This window comes from Macaca fascicularis, chromosome 5 (genome assembly GCF_037993035.2).
Source record: "Macaca fascicularis isolate 582-1 chromosome 5, T2T-MFA8v1.1".
Classification (NCBI taxonomy): Eukaryota; Metazoa; Chordata; class Mammalia; order Primates; family Cercopithecidae; genus Macaca; species Macaca fascicularis.
The window spans coordinates 25,299,572-25,315,826 of NC_088379.1; the positions used below are offsets into that span (position 1 = coordinate 25,299,572).

The following is a 16,255-nucleotide window of genomic DNA, read 5'->3' on the forward strand; positions in this document are numbered from 1 at the left end:
AGTTCAGAAACCATCTCAGGAAGGCACAGCCTGTGGACCCAGGCTGCATTCCAGTCCACACCCATCTCGGCCCCCCACTACCGAAGAAGTATGCTATCAGGCTGACAAGCGTCTGGAGGAAGAGGGGCAGGGAGCCCAGAAAGGGCCCGTTATAGATGGTTGTCACCAAGACTTATGTTACAGAAGGCCGAGTCTCTGCTCAAGAGGTTCAGCTTGGAAATGTTGCACTGTGGGGAGTATGATATTATGGGTCATTGGGCTGGTGACATGGTTCATGACATCACCGTACCTCAACTTTCAGAACTAGGAGATGGGGAATCTGGACCAAATGATGGTGAAGGCCTCACCTGGGATTTGGGGTAGTAAGTATTTTAACTCATCAGAAGTAACTGAGGTCAGGAACATCAAGGCAGTCACTAAACATGAAAGAAAATCAAATGAACCTAAAGCAGTTGTAACATCATTTATTTCCCTTTTTCCCTTGGTGATTTGTTTTGCAGGCTGCTGTTAGTAAAAAGCGGGCCTCTGATTTCGGGATAAGCTGAGGAAAAACAAGAAGCAATAAATATTAATTTATGTTGGTCTCTACAGATACCCTTTGTAATCAAAGCACGTCCAAACCCTCCACCCCACCAAAAAAAAAAAAAAAAGAGTTGTGTCTGCATTTTTTCCCTTAGAGAGAGAGAATGTTGAATCTCTTCCTCTTCATTTTGACATTTTCACTTCCTTTGTTGCCAGGCAAAGTGACCACCAGATTGGGTGGAAGGGGCTCTTTCTACGGCATTTCATGACTGAGCCTCCAAGAACAACCTGTATTGAGTTTCTCTTTGAGATGATTGGACTACTCTATCCAGCATCGTTGAGGTAAGTGAATTCTCTAATGAGTTATTTATGTTATGTTGCCCATAAAAATACTTAACATGCTTTAGTTCATGACTTATGAATAAGTAAATTGCTTTTTGCTACTGACACCTCAAGGGGTAACAAGTTAACCACCTCCTTTGCCATTGAAATCTCTGCATGGTAGTGTTCTGGTTACACAGCCTTCTTTCTGATAAGGCCTTAGATCACTCAGTGGAAGATCTGGCCTAGGCTGAGAAAGATAAGCTGTGCAGTTCTTGGACAAGATGCTCTTCCCTGGGCCTCCAGACTAGCTGGTCTGGACACTGTTTCCTTCTTAGGACCTTTCATGTCTCCTCATAGTTTTCTGACTCCATACTTTCTTTTATGTGCCCTTGCAGAGAAACAAAAAGAATTTTCTAGAATCAAAAACATTATAGTCCCTCTAGGTGTTTAAATTTTTAGATGTTTTCTTTTAAATAAGCGCCTCCGAAAATGCTTCTGCTGGTAGGTGATACCGATCACGTTGGTTGTTTATCTGAAAGCAGGATGTTTTCTCGAAACTCACCGCTGGGTTTTTCAGGGACAGAGAAAGGCCCACAACACACCAGTTGTCTTCAAAGTTGTAATTTGGCTGAAAGACAAGAGAAATGTTCATGCATGCGTTTATTCACTTATACATACATATGTTCTGTACACTATTATTGAGTGCCTGCTGTATATTGGGTATTTAAGAAACAATACAAGTGGTTTCTGAGCTCTGAGCTCTGGCTCTCAGAGCAGGGGCCAGGGAATGGTGTTATGACAGAAGGGTCACAAGTCCCCGTATACCCCAAGCACTGTCTGCCAATATTTATTCTCTGCTTATTCATGCACTCACTTGATGAATACCTACAGCATGTCTGCAACATGCCTGGTAGAATAATGTTTTACACTTGTCTGTGTATTTTCCAAAAGTACTTAGATACAGTTGTGAACAATTAAATGTAAGTCCATTTGAAAGTTTTCCTGAAAACTTTAATGTTCTTTTGTCATTATTTTCTCAGCCAATGGATTCCAAAAGTTCATTGTTGTTATGGTACTGCACAAAAAGAGTTAAAAATGTGTTTTTCTACTGGAAAATGGGGAGACCTTCTGCTAGTTCTGTATCAGAAGCCTAATGCAGAATTCACAGCAATTCCAGAGGTGTGGGGTTTTGTAGACCATGAGAAGTCTAGAAGTCAGAAAACCAGGGAAGTCTGGGGAACCTCAGAAAGTATGTAACTAGTTTTTATGCATAACTTAGACCAATGCCCTTTTCATACCATAGACAAACAAAGGACTAGTTAAATACATATAGTGTAGTATTATACTGTATTCAACTAGTATAGTGTTTACCCCATAGAATTATACTGTATTGAACTAGTCCTTATGTTTGTCTATGGTATGAAAAAGGCACTGCTCTTTGTCATGCAAAAAATTCTCTTTTAAAATAATTTAATGACTAATTAAATTACTTTATGTCATTACCTGTTGTATATGATAAATAGTACATAAATTTGGACATACAATTTCAGCCTTACTAAACAATCCTGATTATTTTGCTCTATTTCTGCAGTTTAGCTTTTTCTAAAGCAAAATATGCTATGATTATTTATGTTGATGGTTCTTTATACCTTTCAAAGTGCCTTTCCTCTATACTGTTTGATTGAATGTCGCCAGAACTATGAGATATGGACAGGACAGGAATCACTGTCCTCATTTCGTAGATGAAGTTATAGATGTTAGTTATAGAATTTTCATGGACAAATTATGCAGATACAAAATAGGCAAGGGTTACCTAGGTAAGATGGCCAGAAAAACGGATTATGAATAAATGTAAAATGATCCCAGGATATATAATCTGAATGAGGGAAGGGGGTGGTAAGCTAGAATCCTTTTCTTCTATTGGACATCGTTCAAGTTCTAAGACCACCATGCTCACTTTAAATTCCCATCACTTAATAATGAAGTAAAGATATTTTAATGGGGCCCAGAAAAAAATATATATTTATTTGAAAGAATGGAAAATAGGCCAGTCATGGTGACTCCTGCCTATAATCCCAGGGCTTTGGGAGACTGAGGCAGGTGGATCGCTTGAGCCCAGGAATTTGAGATCAGCCTGTGCAACATGGCAAAACTCTGTCTCTACAAAAAATACAAAAATGAGCTGGGTATAGTGGTGCATGCCTGAAGTCCCAGCTACTTGGGAGGCTGGGGTGGAAGGATCACTTGAGCCAGGGAGGTCAAGGCTGCAGTGAGCCTTGCAGTGCCACTGCACTCCAGCCTGGGCTACAGAGTAAGGCCCTGTCTAAAAAAAAAAAAAAGGAAACTCTAGAAAAGAAAATATGAGAGGCAGAATGATACAAACAGGAAAATTTAAGGGCAGTTAAGTGAGATGTAAGTTGACTGAATGTGATTCAACCAACCAGTAATTTTTGTTAACTGTATTTTCATGAAACGATCATTTTTGCGAGCTTAAGAAATAAGATTAAATTTTATTGGCTCTCGTTTTAGGTGATGCATATTTAAGCAAGAGGCAGCACTATCAAAAGAACAGGCTTGGGTTTGAATTTTGCCTTCAGTACACATCAGCCGTCAGGCAAATCTTAATGCTTAATCTTTCTGAACTTCAATTTTTCCATCTCTAAACTGAGGATGATAATGCCTCCTTTGCACAGTTGCTTCAAGGATTAGAGACATTGTATGCAAAGCACCTAGTAAGATGTCATGTAGCAGAAACTCAACTAGGGGTGGCTGTTGTTTTGGGTGGTGGTGGTGGTGGTTTGTATTAATATGTGATCTTGTGGCTTGAGCAATAGACTTACAGTCAAAGGACCTGCGTTTGAGCTGTGCCTCTTCCATTTAGTAATGAGATATTATTGAAGATATTTAGACTCATTCATCCTTAATCTCATCACTTGTAAAAATGAGTATAATTTCCCTCCCCTTTTTTGTTTTGGGGGTCACATGAAATATTTCTTAAATACAAATGTCATATAAAATAGAATATCACTGCCACTAAGTCCTTGAAAACTAATCGCCTAGGTTAAAACGCAGACATGTCACTGTACAGTATACAAGGTATGACTGTAATGGGAATATGGGGTAGAATTTTAGCTATATGTTCAGAAGTCCTGCACAAGAAAAAAGTCTCAAATTAGTTGAGCATGGTAGCATGTTCCTATAGTTCCAGCTACTTGAGAGGCTGAGACAGGGGGATCTTCTGAGCCCCAAGAGTTAGGGGTTGCAGCGAGCTGTGATTGTGCACTCCAGCCTGGGTGACAGAGTGAGACAAATTTCAAATTAAAACAAAAAATGTATAGTTAGCATAAGGCAATAATTCTCAATGTTAAGGAAGAGGATACATTTGAACAGGCTTACAATAGTCACAAAGGACCTTCTACTCATGGGTGACATCAAGATCAACTGTCATCTGTCCGGGTCCTTTATTAGAGCATCCAAGATTCCTAAAGCTCAGAGGGAGTAGAGATAGTGCAGCCAGCCGCTGTGTGACAGAAGAGGAAACCGAGGCCCAGAGAAGTGCAGTGACTTCATCACAAGGCCGCCACAGCCAAAGGGGGCTGTGGAGTGGACCTGCCACCTGCCCCTGTCATCGGCAGGCTCAGGGGTTTTGCACGACTACACTGTTAGGTCTGTTCTGATGTATGCACACGGGCTTTAGGTCTCTGGATCTGGTAAGTGGAAAATACTGGAGAGGAAAATCCAAGGCTGCCTGCTAAGCTGGAGGTTAAAATTGCCACAGACTGTTTCAGTGTAAGGCCGGGGGGCAGCGAAGGCTGGAAATCCACATCATAAAGCTCCTTCCATCCTTGTGCATTGATGATATCATCCAGGAAACATTTCAACAACATGGATGGAACTAAATGTCTTGCCAGGTGGTAGCTCGTGATATATACAGACAGCCCCTGACTCACAGAGAAAGACTACAGAGGTCCCATACATACAAACAGCTGCCGCCATCCGCCTGGCCCCCACCACTCTGCAGCTGCCGTGGGCAGTGTGAAAAAAATTAAAAAAGAAAGAAAGGGATAGAAAAAAAAAATTGGACCACTTGCAGATTCCACACATTCAGAGGCAGAGGAAGGGGAAAAGCTGTGGAAACAGGAACAGCGTAAGGGAATAGACTCTCAGGATAAATTTTCTGCCACGGGTGATCTAGCAGCAATCCACTCTGTCTTTGTCCTGTAAAGTCTCCTCCTGGGAGCGACTGTCCTTTCCTGTCCACACTGCCAGAAATTTTAGCAATGTAACGTTCTTTCCTCAAAAGCCTTTTTGGAATAAGGAAAGCAGGGAATAAATCATAATTAATTTTAACTTACCATTAGAAATCCCTTTTGGAATGTCACTCTCCTTTATAATAATTAATATCTACCTCATGGGGTTGCTGTGAAGACAAACTGAACTAATACATTTAAAGTCCTTAGAACTGTGCCTTATAGATAGTATAACTCTGAGAAGTGTTATAAAAGCACGAGCTCTTTAGATAATTACAATGATTCCCATTTTACAGATGAGAAAACCGAGGGAGAGAAATCCCATTACTCTGCCTAGACTACATGACTTAATATGTAGCACTGGGATTCAAATCCAGGTCTGTCTTTCAATCCCACAATCCTAACCACTGTGCTACACATAGTCATATGCCTGGCTTTGGAGGTGGGGGCAAGTGAAGGGATATTAGGGACAGTCATTCACAGGTTAGCAAGAATTAACTGTCACATTGTTTTACTACTGAAAATCAACTAAGCTCAGCCACACTCAGAAAATAGGGATTTTGATGAGTGAGCAGGACAAGTAGGTTGTTTGGAGAAAGAATTGGGGTAAGGGACTACAGTAGGGTTTGTTGAGATTTTTTCTTTCTTTCTTTCTTTCTTTCTTTCTTTCTTTCTTTCTTTCTTTCTTTCTTTCTTTCTTTCTTTTCTTTTCTTTTTTTTCTTTTCTTTCTTTCTTCTCTTTCCTTCCTTCCTTCCTTCCTTCTTTCTTTCTTCTTTCTTTCTTTCTCTTTCCTTCCTTCCTTCCTTCCTTCCTTCCTTCCTTCCTTCCTTCCTCCTTTCTTTCTTCTTTCTTTCTTTCTTTCTTTCTTTCTTTCTTTCTTTCTTTCTTTCTTTCTTTCTTTCTCTCTCTCTCTCTCTCTCTCTCTCTCTCTCTCTTTCTTTTTTTGACAGAGTCTTCCTCTGTTGCCCAGGCTGGAGTGCAGTGGTACGATCTCGGCTCACTGCAACCTCCATCTCACAGGTTCAAGCAATTCTCCTGCCTCAGCCTCCCAAGTGGCTGGGACTATAGGCATGTGCCACCATGCCCAGCTAATTTTTGTATTTTTAGTGGAGATGGGGTTTCATCATGTTGGCCAGGCTGGTCTCAAACTCCTGACCTCAAGTGATCTGCCCCCCTCAGCCTCCCAAAGTACTGGGATTACAGGCATGAGCACCCGGCCTGCGGCAGGTTTTGAGTAGGAAGCTTGGAGACAGAAATGCCCATAGGTGGGAGATACAGGAAAAAAAGGGCAATTTGGAGGAAGTTGAAAACAAACACTGACCTATGTGAAATTTCATTTACGTCTAACCTTACACCCAGGAGATGGGGAAGATTTCTATCTTTCGTCCCACCCACGACTCCAGATAACTTGGTAGGCTACAAGATGGGTTAAATAAACTTTTGTGGGCTGGCTGGAAACATAACACTTCCACTCCCATTTGTAATGCATTTCTTTGGGGAAATGCGTGCTGAGTTCCAAACAAATGACTTGTAATTTAATACAACATGTGTATACTCTGTATCTCCATGGGCTGGGCACTGGACTAGGTGCTGAGGACATTAAAATAAATAAAGCAAGGTCCCTGCCCTTGGGCAGCTGGAGCCCTGTGAAGAAGGGAGATGTGTGAGTAACTAAGAGACAACGTGATAAGCGCAATAGGAGAGGTGTGTACAAAGTACCATAGGGAAGCACTGAGGAAGGAGACTGGGAAATTGCTTTTAAATGAGCTTTTGGAATCCAACTCCTCTGCAAGCTGGTAGCTGCAAGCATTGCATTAGAAGTTACAGGAAGGACGCATTTACCATTTAGTACTGAATGAATTCATTCTTCAACAGCACCGTTGCTTGCTTTTTCCTTGGCAAGCCGTGGTATCAACACCTGTGTTTTTTCCCAAGAGGTGAGAGAGAGTGATGATTGCGTGGACTCTGAACTCAGACAGCTCGGGTTTGAATCTGACTTTCACTTACTAGTGAGATGACCTTTACCTAAGTCTGCTTCCTTATCTCTAAAATGGGGCCAATGCAAATACCTTATTTCTAGAGCTTCGGGGAGTACTTCCTCTTGTGACTGACACAGTAAATTTCTCACTCAGCTCTGGCTACTGTTAACTGAATGATAAGGCAGGAATCCCCAGCTTCAAATAACTTTATGCAGTAGAGCTGTGTTTCGGAGAGATAGTTTTAAGTGATACACAGATGAGCATTTTTATCTTTACTTATTTATTTATTTGAGATGGAGTCTCGCTCTGTCGCCCACGCTGGAGCGCAGTGGTGCGATCTCACCTCACGACAACTTCTCCTCCCAGGTTCAAGCGATTCTCCTGCTTCAGCCTCCTGAGTAGCTGAGACTACAGGCGCAAACCATTACACCTGGCTAATTTTTGTATTTTTAGTAGAGATTGGGTTTCACCATGTTGGCAAGGCTGGTCTCAAACTCCTGACTTCAGGTGATCCGCCCACCTTGGCCTCCCAGAGTGCTAGGATTACAGACGTGAGTCACTGTACCCGGCCCAGATGAGCATTTTTAAATTTGCAGAGCATATATTAATTTTCATATATTGGGGGAGAAATGTATATATATACACATATATGTAGACATATATATGAGCACATCAAACCGTAGATTTCATAACTATTGCCGCTTAAAATAAATTTTTCTTAAAAAATTATAGAAAATGAATTCACTTAAAGAAAACTAGTAAATAAGAGAAGGGAAATGGGTATGAGAAAAAGACATGGCAGAGATTTGGAAATGCAGCCTGTGATGGCCCCTCTTCATGTGTTTTCTCATTGTAACGAAATCCAAAACTTTCCTCTCTGACTCTGAGTAAAGGCACCATTTTCTAACGCCTGAACTAAAGGGAAAGTACATTTGAATAGCAGAAGAGAATGTCTTCTACAGAGTCACGCTTTCTTGGCCCCAGTTTTCAGTCCCAGTGGAAAAATTTCCTGAAGCCGACAACAGCTGAGCTCCCCGCCTGGAATTCAGAAGCTCAGAGGGGGGAGATCATACCCTGAGGTTCTGAGGGCTCCTGGGCAGCTTGTGATGCGCGTGACTCGGGAGAGCAGACCTGCCACCTGCCCACCTCCACCCTACAAGCTGGGGGAGCAGACCTGCCACCTGCCCACCTCCACCCTACAAGCTGGGGGGGCTTAAGCTGAGGGGGATTTGAGTCTGGGGGAGGCAGCAGGGAGAAGCCACAAAGAGGAAGCAGAAAAACAAAGAAAGGAGCAGGAAGCACAGACCAGCATCACACCCCAGGTTTCCTGCAAATTGTAGGGAGGTTTCTGGGGCACCCAGTTACCTTTACCCCTTTTGTGTAAAAATCACCTCCAGGAAAGTCCCTGTGTCAAATGTGCACCACAGTGACCTCTGAAGCCAGTGGAATGATCATGCCTAGATGGGGTTTCCCTGGGGTTGGTGTCCCCATTAGGGCTCCTTCTGGCCCTGTTGTGTCACTCCCACTGACAGATCCACGTGCAGTAAACAGCATGTTCAAGCACACACAACACCAAAGGACACTATTCTCTACGGTCTTTGAAGGTGTCCATGAGGCAGAGGTTTAGCAGCGTGCCAGCGCTGTGTTTTGTGCTCTCTTACGGTTCTTGGGTAAATGCACTCCCTAACTGAGCATCCTGACCTTCCCTCCACCCACCCGCTCACAGTCTTCATTCCCTCTGAAATGCAAGGTGCAAGGTGCAAGGTGTTAAGCACCTTGTGGGATCCACCCCGAGAAAGGTGCAGAAAAAAGTGAAATCATTGAGCCCCTGGGCAGGGCTTTAGGGTAAATCTCTTCATTTTAGCCTCAAAAATAGGGTTGTCAGATAAAATGCAGGACACCCAGTTAAACTGGAACGTTAGATAAACAACAAATAATTTTTTAGTATAGGAATGTCCTTAACACTACATGGGACATACTTAAACAGAAAAAAAAAGAAAAAGAAAAGAAAAGTTTGTTTATCTAACGTTTCGGTTTAACTGGGTATCTGTACTTTGCTCAATCCAGCGACTGTACTCAGGAATAATCCCCTGAACTTGGCCCTATTATTCCTATTTCAAAAGCAGGGAAGATGAGACAGGGAGACCACGCAACTTGCTTCTGAGTGGTAGAGCAGAGATAAGATTTTCAACCAGACCCACTGCGTTTAAAACCAGTGCTGGTTTCACAACACCACACAAGAATCCAAGCCTTAAAGTAAGGAAGCTGATGGGATGCTAATGGGGGAAACTGAAGCATGCTCCAAGGAATTTGGGGGAATTCCTGAATGCCTTGCTCAGAATGTAGCTAATCACTCAGTAAGCAGTTGCTGGATGTAATTGAATAGAATTATCACCGTTCTTGCTAACTAAGACTGCTCCCCTCCTATAAACACTCTTAAGAAAAGCCTTGTTTCTCATGCCCGGCTAACATCCCCGTTCAACACTATGTTTCAGTGCTTGGAGGCAGGCACTTCCCCACGTGTATAGGCAGTGGTAGATGAGGTCATGGGACATAGCTCCAAGAGAAGCTTCGAGTCACATTACATTCATTTAACACATGGAGGAAACCCACAAGGACTGAAGGAATGGGCTGGCCCAAGGCGTAAGCCAGGCCTGTCTTGGCTGGACCACCTTCAGAGCTCAGCGTGTGCAGCCCAGTTGCCTTGCTTGAACCAGGCTGCTTTGCCAGACCTTGAAGAGATGTCTATTTGCACTTCAGTCAACATTATTTTAGGAGTGCAGAAGCTGCGGTCATAGGGTGAGGGAAGGGGTGTCCTGCTAGAACCCTTTCTTGTCTGAAGATGGGATGATTCCGTAAATGTAAAGTTGCCATGAGCCTGGTTTCTTTCCTTCTTAGATGTGTGACTCTGAGTTTACACACAGGAATCTGGATCCAGTGTGTGCCGCTCCTAGATACTCATAAGCCTCCAGGTCCCAGGGAGAATTACCGTGACTCTGTGCATGGGAAAGCATCCTCCTTATCTTAAATTCAAGCCTTTCCCTCCAGCTCCTCACTGGAGGAGCCATGAAAGGGTGAAGAGCAGTGAGGACCAAGGAAAATGGCATCTAAAGAAAATGTGGGCTGGGTGCAGTGGCTCATGCCTGTAATCCCAGCACACTGGGAGGCCAAGGAGGGCAGATCACTTGAGGTCAGGAGTTCAAGACAAGTCTGAGCAACATGGTGAAACCCCACCTCTACTAAAAATGCCAAAAAAAAAAAAAAAAAAAAAAAAAAAAAAAAAGCCAGGCCTAGTGGTGTGCACCTGTAGTCCCAGCTATTTGGGAGGCTGAGGTGGAGGTTGCAGTGAGCCAAGATTGCTCCACTGCCGTCCAGCCTGTGCGACAAAGGTGAGACCCTGTCTCAATAAAAAAAGAAAGAGAGAGAGAGAAAGAAAGAAAGAAAGAAAGATAAAAAATGTGAACCCAAATCCATCACCACTAAGAAAGTCAGCTACCTTCTAATCATTTTGTTTTCTGATGATCAGGGTAATACATACTTATTTTAGAAAAGTTGAAAATGCTGAAAAGTAAAAAGAAAGCAGTAAAAACAACCCATAATGCCATCATGCAGGGATATAACTTCTCCTAAAATTGTGGTATATTTTCTAAGAGTCTCCGTACATGTAATAAACACCCTCATACGTCATATGTGATTTTGTGTTCTCCTTTTTTTTAACCTAACGAATCATAAACACTTCCCTCACATCATTAAAGACTCTGCAAAGAATCTTTATGACTTCGATGGATAGATTGAAAATGGCCACAATTTATTAGCTACTCTTGCTGAACATTTAGATTGTTTTCAGTGTTTTTCCAGGTAGAAATAATATAGCAGTGAACATCTCTGAAGACATTTTTATCAGACCATTGGCACATGGTCCTCCCATGTCTAGAAACTAATATAAAGTGGCATCTGATCTGACCCAAAGATATATCTTATGTTTTCTGTTTTACCATGCTCTGAAGAGCAGCGTGTCTTCCAGAGGCCCCAGCAACCAAACTAGCCGGAGAACCACTGGACTCAGTTCTAGAACAGGGACTCCATGGCCCCTTATCAAATGGAGGGGGCTCCAGTGCCACAGAAGTCCCAGGCCCAGGCCAGGCATGGTGGCTCACACCTGTAATCCCAGCACTTTGGGAGGCCAAGGTGAATCGCCTGAAACCAGTAGCGAGTCCCTGTCTGTACAAAAAAAAAGTTTTAATTAGCCAGGTGTGGTGGTGCACGCCTGTAGTCCCAGTTTCTTGGGAGGCTGAGGTGGGAGGACTGCTTGAGCCCAGGAGGCAGAGGTTGCAGTGGGCTGAGATCACACCAATGCACTTCAGCCTGGGTGACAGAGCAAGACTCTATATCAAAAAGAAAAAGAAGTCCCAGACCCCCTTAAACTCAGGCCAGAGTGCCTGGGGCAGAGGAGGGGAGTGAGAGTGAAGTCCCAGGAACAAATTCAAGAACCCACTATGCGATGTAATTCCACCGAGAACAGGATGCTCAAAGTCCACAGAACTGTGCCGTTTGGAATTTTTACAAAACCGTTGCTTGCTGATTTAGTTAATAACAATGTTGGGTTCCAAATTTTTTCTAAAAGGGAGTCTTAAATGTTCTCCACTTGGACAGAGCTGGCTTAAAAATAAACAAATAAGTTATATAAGCCCACATTTTGGAGGATCGGGTTTTGGAAGCCAAGGTTCCTGTCTTGCGGTTGGGCCTCACGTGCGGCCTGCAGGGTGGAGCAGCAGGGGAGCTTTCCATCCATCCCTGAAACCCGGCTGCTAATTGACGTGCCAACGCCTACCACGGACCCATGCAGTGTGCACCCTGTGGTGCCTAGCAGACACTCCCAGTGATTGGAAGATAGTGAAGAGTAACAAAAAAGCAAGTACAACCGCCGGTAGCTGATGACAGACTCCTTTTTCCTTTACTCTCTCCTCCAGTGTTAGATGTTTTGAAAGGTTTCATGGTGTTATCCAAGAGCTGTCATCTTCTGCTTGAGAACTGGCTGCATTTTGGTGGGAAGTGAGGTGATTACTGTGTATTTTTTTTGAAAGCTCCTCCAGAAAGAACCATGTCAGATTCCCCAGAGTTACTAATGCGGATGGAGCCCCACTGTGGTCCCAGCTGTCAGAGCCACTGCAAGGACACTGCAAGGAACGGAAGAGGTCCAGGGCTCTGGTGGGCCCCAGAATCCCCCATGCATTCCTAGAGTAATATGAATAAGTGAACTGTCACAAATGAGTCCATTCACGCAAGTACTTACGTAACGTAATGAGCGTGATCTTAGAAAGTAGGACAACGAACATATGAAAAAATGCTCAGTTTTACTGATCAGAGAAATGCAAATCAAAACCACAATGAGTTACCATCTCATGCCAGTCAGGATGGCTATTACTAAAAAGTCAAAAAACAACAGATGCTGGCAACGTTGTGGAGGAAAGGAAACAGTTACACACTGTCGGTGGGAGTGTAAATTAGTTCAGCTGTTGTGGAAAGCAGTGTGGCGATTTCTCAAAGGGCTAAAGATAGAACTACCATTCGACCCAGCAATACCATTGCTGGGTATATACCCAAAGAAATATATTAATAAATCATTATATCATAAACACACATGCACACAAATGTTTATTGTAGCACTATTCACAATAGGAAAGACATGGAATCAACCTAAATGTCCATCAATGACAGATTGGGTAAAGCAAACGTGGTACATATACACCATGAAATACGATGCAGTCATAAAAAGAATGAGATCCTGTCTTTTGTGGGAAAGTGGATGGAACTGGAGGCAATTTTTCTTAGCAAACTAGCACAGGAACAAAAAACCAAATACTGCATGACTTATAGGTGGGAGCTAAATGATGAGAACTCATGGACACAAGGAAGGGAACAACAGACACTGGGGTCTTTTTGAGGGTGGAGGGTGGGAGGAGGGAGAGGATCAGGGAAAGTAACTATTGGGTACTAGGCTTAGTACCTGGCAGATGAAATAATTGGTATAACAAACCCCTGTGACGTGAGTTTACCTATAAAACAAACCGATGCATGTACCCTTGAACCTAAAATAAAGGTTTTTTTAAAAAAAAAAAGAAAAGAAAAGAAAAGAAAGCAGGAGACCCTGAGGGCTTCTCTTAGTCTGTTGGGGCTGTTATAACAAAATACCATAAACTGAGTGTTTCTAAACAACCAAAATCTATTTCTTATAGTTCTGGAGGTCGGAAAGTCTAAGATCAAGATGTCAGCAGATTCAGTGTCTGATGAGGGCTCACTTCCTGGTTCATAGATGGCGTCTTCTATCTGTGTCCTCACAAGGTGGAAGGAGTGCGAAGTCTCTCTGGGGCCTCTTTTATAAGGGCACTAATCCCATTCCTGAGGGTTTCACCCTTGTGACCTAATCACCTCCCAAAGGCCTCATCTCCCAATACCTTGGGGATTAGGATTTCAATGCATGGATTTGGGGGGGTCACAAACATTCAAACTATAGCATTGTGGCCCTAAGGGTTAAAAAATAAAATATAGGCTGGGGGCGGTGGCTCATGCCTGTAATCTCAGCACTTTGGGAGGCCGAGGCAGGCAGATCACGAGGTCAGGAGATTGAGACCATCCTGGCTAACACGGTGAAACCATGTCTCTACTAAAAATATAAAAAGTTAGCTGGGCATGGTGGTGAGCACCTATAGTCCCACTACTTGGGAGGCTGAGGTAGGAGAATGGAGTGAACCCGGGAGGCAGAGCTTGCAGTGAGCTGAGATCGCGCCACTGCACTCCTGCCTGGGCGACAGAGCAAGACTCTGTCTCAAAATAAATAAATAAATAAATAAAATAAAAATAAAATAAAATAAAACATAGTATGCCCTACCCTCAAATTGTTTATACTATGAATAGTTAAGGTGAATAGATGTGTTCACAAATAGCAGTAATAACTAGAAAATGCTACAAGGCCATTATGAAGGGCAATGTAGACCAAGGATTTACATGGGTGTGTAACTGGGTTACAGTTAACTTTTCACATAAGTAGAAGGAATACACTCTAACGTAACAATACAGGGGAATTGAAGGAATGCAAAGTAATTGAATCATAGAGGAGGGTCTTTCCATGTTGTTCTCATGATAGTGAGTAAGTCCTACGAGATCTGATGGTTTTATAAAGGGCAGTTCCTCTGCACACGTTCTTTTGCCTGCCACCAAGTAAGACATCCCCTTGCTATTCCTTCGTCTTCTGCCATGATTGTGAGGCCTCCCCAGCCACATGGAACTGAGTCCATTAAACCTCTTTTCTTTATAAATTACCTTTATAAATTTATTTATAAATTACCCAGTCTCAGGTATGTCTTTATTAGCAGCATTGAGAACAGACTAATACAATGCATTTTTAATTATTGCTCTTCTGATTTTCCTGAAGCTCTTTCTCACTGTAAGTCTGTGTGACCCACCAAGTATCAGCACAAATTCACCTCCAAAGCACAGTCTAAACAACCTAATGAAATTTTTAAAAAATATTTTAATCTCTGATTTACATCTTTCAAAACAAAATTAAAGAAGACCCCGTTCAGAACACTCCAGCAACGCATGACTCCTAAATTCTCTCCTATCTAATGTGATAGCCTTCCTCCCGCTCCATATATCCTCAGGCTGCAAAGAATATCCTCTCTCCCTTCCCATCAGTCTCTCAACTTTCTATTAGTCATGTGTCCCTTAACCATGTGGATATGGTCTAAGAAATGCATCACGAGGCAATTTCATTCTTGTATGAACGCTGCGGAGTGTACTTACACAAACCCAGATGGTACAACCTACCACCCACCTAGGTTACATGACTCAGTCTTAGGCTACAAACCAGTTCCTGGGCTACAAACCAGTATAGCAGGTGACTCTACTGGATACTGTAGGCAATTGGAACATAATGGGAAGCATTTGTGTATCTAAACATAGAAAAACTACAGTGAAAATACGGTCTAAAAGATAAAAGATGGTATACTTGCATAGGGCACTTACCATGAATGGAGCTCACAGGACTGGAAGTTGCTCTGGGTGAGTCAGTGAGTAAGTGAGTGGTGAGTGAATAGGAAGGCCTAGGACGTTACTGTACACTACTGCAGACTTTGTAAACACTGTAACTTAGGCTACGCTACATTGACTTAAAATTGTTTTCTTCAATAATCAATTAACTTTAGCTTACTGTAACTTTTTTACATGTTAAACTTTTTGATCTTTTAAAACTTTTTGACTCTTTTGTAATAACATTTAGCTTAAAACACATATTGTATAGCTGTACACAAATATTTTCCTTATATCCTTATTCTAAAAGCTTTTTAAAACTTTAAAATTTTTTTTTACTTTTTAACTTATTTTTTTTTTTTTTTTCCTGAGACAGAGTCTTGCTCTGTCACCCAGGCAGGAGTGCAGTGGCCCCATCACGGCTCACTGCCGCCTCAACCTCCTGGGTTCAAGCAACCTTCCTGTCCCAGCCTCCCGAGTAGCTGGGACTACAGGCATGCCCCACCACATCCGGCTAATTTTTTAATTTTTTTTTTTTTTGTAGAGATGGGATGGGAGTCTCATTACGTTACCCAGACTGGTCTTTGAACTCCTGAGCTCAAATGATCCTCCTGCCTCAGCCTCCCAAAGTACTGGGATTACTGGTGTGAGTCACCAGTTGGCCTACTTTTTAAACTTCTTGGTTAAAAACTAAGGCACACACACATTAGCATAGGCCTCCACAGGGGTCAGGATCATCAGTATCACTGTCTTCTCCCTCCACATCTGTTCCCACTGGAAAGTTTTAGGGGCAATAACATGCATGGAACTGTCATCTCCTATGATAACAATACCTTCTCCTAGCTACCTCCTGAAGGACCTGCCTGAGGCTGCTTTACAGTTAACTGTTCACTCAAGTAGAAGGAATACACTCTAACATAACAATAAAAAGTATGGTGTAGCGAATACAGAGACCAGTAACACAATCAATTTATTATTATCAAGTATTACGTACTGTACATAACTGTATGTTGTATATGTAGATCTTTATAGGACTGGCAGAGCAGGAAGTTTGTGTCCACCAGCATCACCAATCATCGATTGGTGAGTAACGCATTGTGCTGCAATGTCACTAGGCAATAGGAAGTTTTCAGCCCCATTATAATTTGATG

At 42.6% G+C, this 16,255-nt stretch overlaps 1 protein-coding gene across 3 annotated transcripts in view; it reads left to right on the forward strand.

The window, feature by feature from the left end:
* Positions 1-712: 712 nt before the first annotated feature.
* RBPJ (recombination signal binding protein for immunoglobulin kappa J region) overlaps positions 713-16,255 on the forward strand; it is a 270,713-nt gene continuing 255,170 nt past the window's right edge. For all 3 annotated transcript variants that reach the window (XM_074039493.1, XM_005554632.4, XM_005554627.4), the window contains exon 1: positions 713-864. Coding sequence is in view for 1 of the 3 variants with exons in the window: in XM_005554627.4 (XP_005554684.1) it covers positions 788-864 (77 nt within the window). In the remaining 2 variants the exon portion in view is untranslated. The remainder of the gene's footprint in view (positions 865-16,255) is intronic.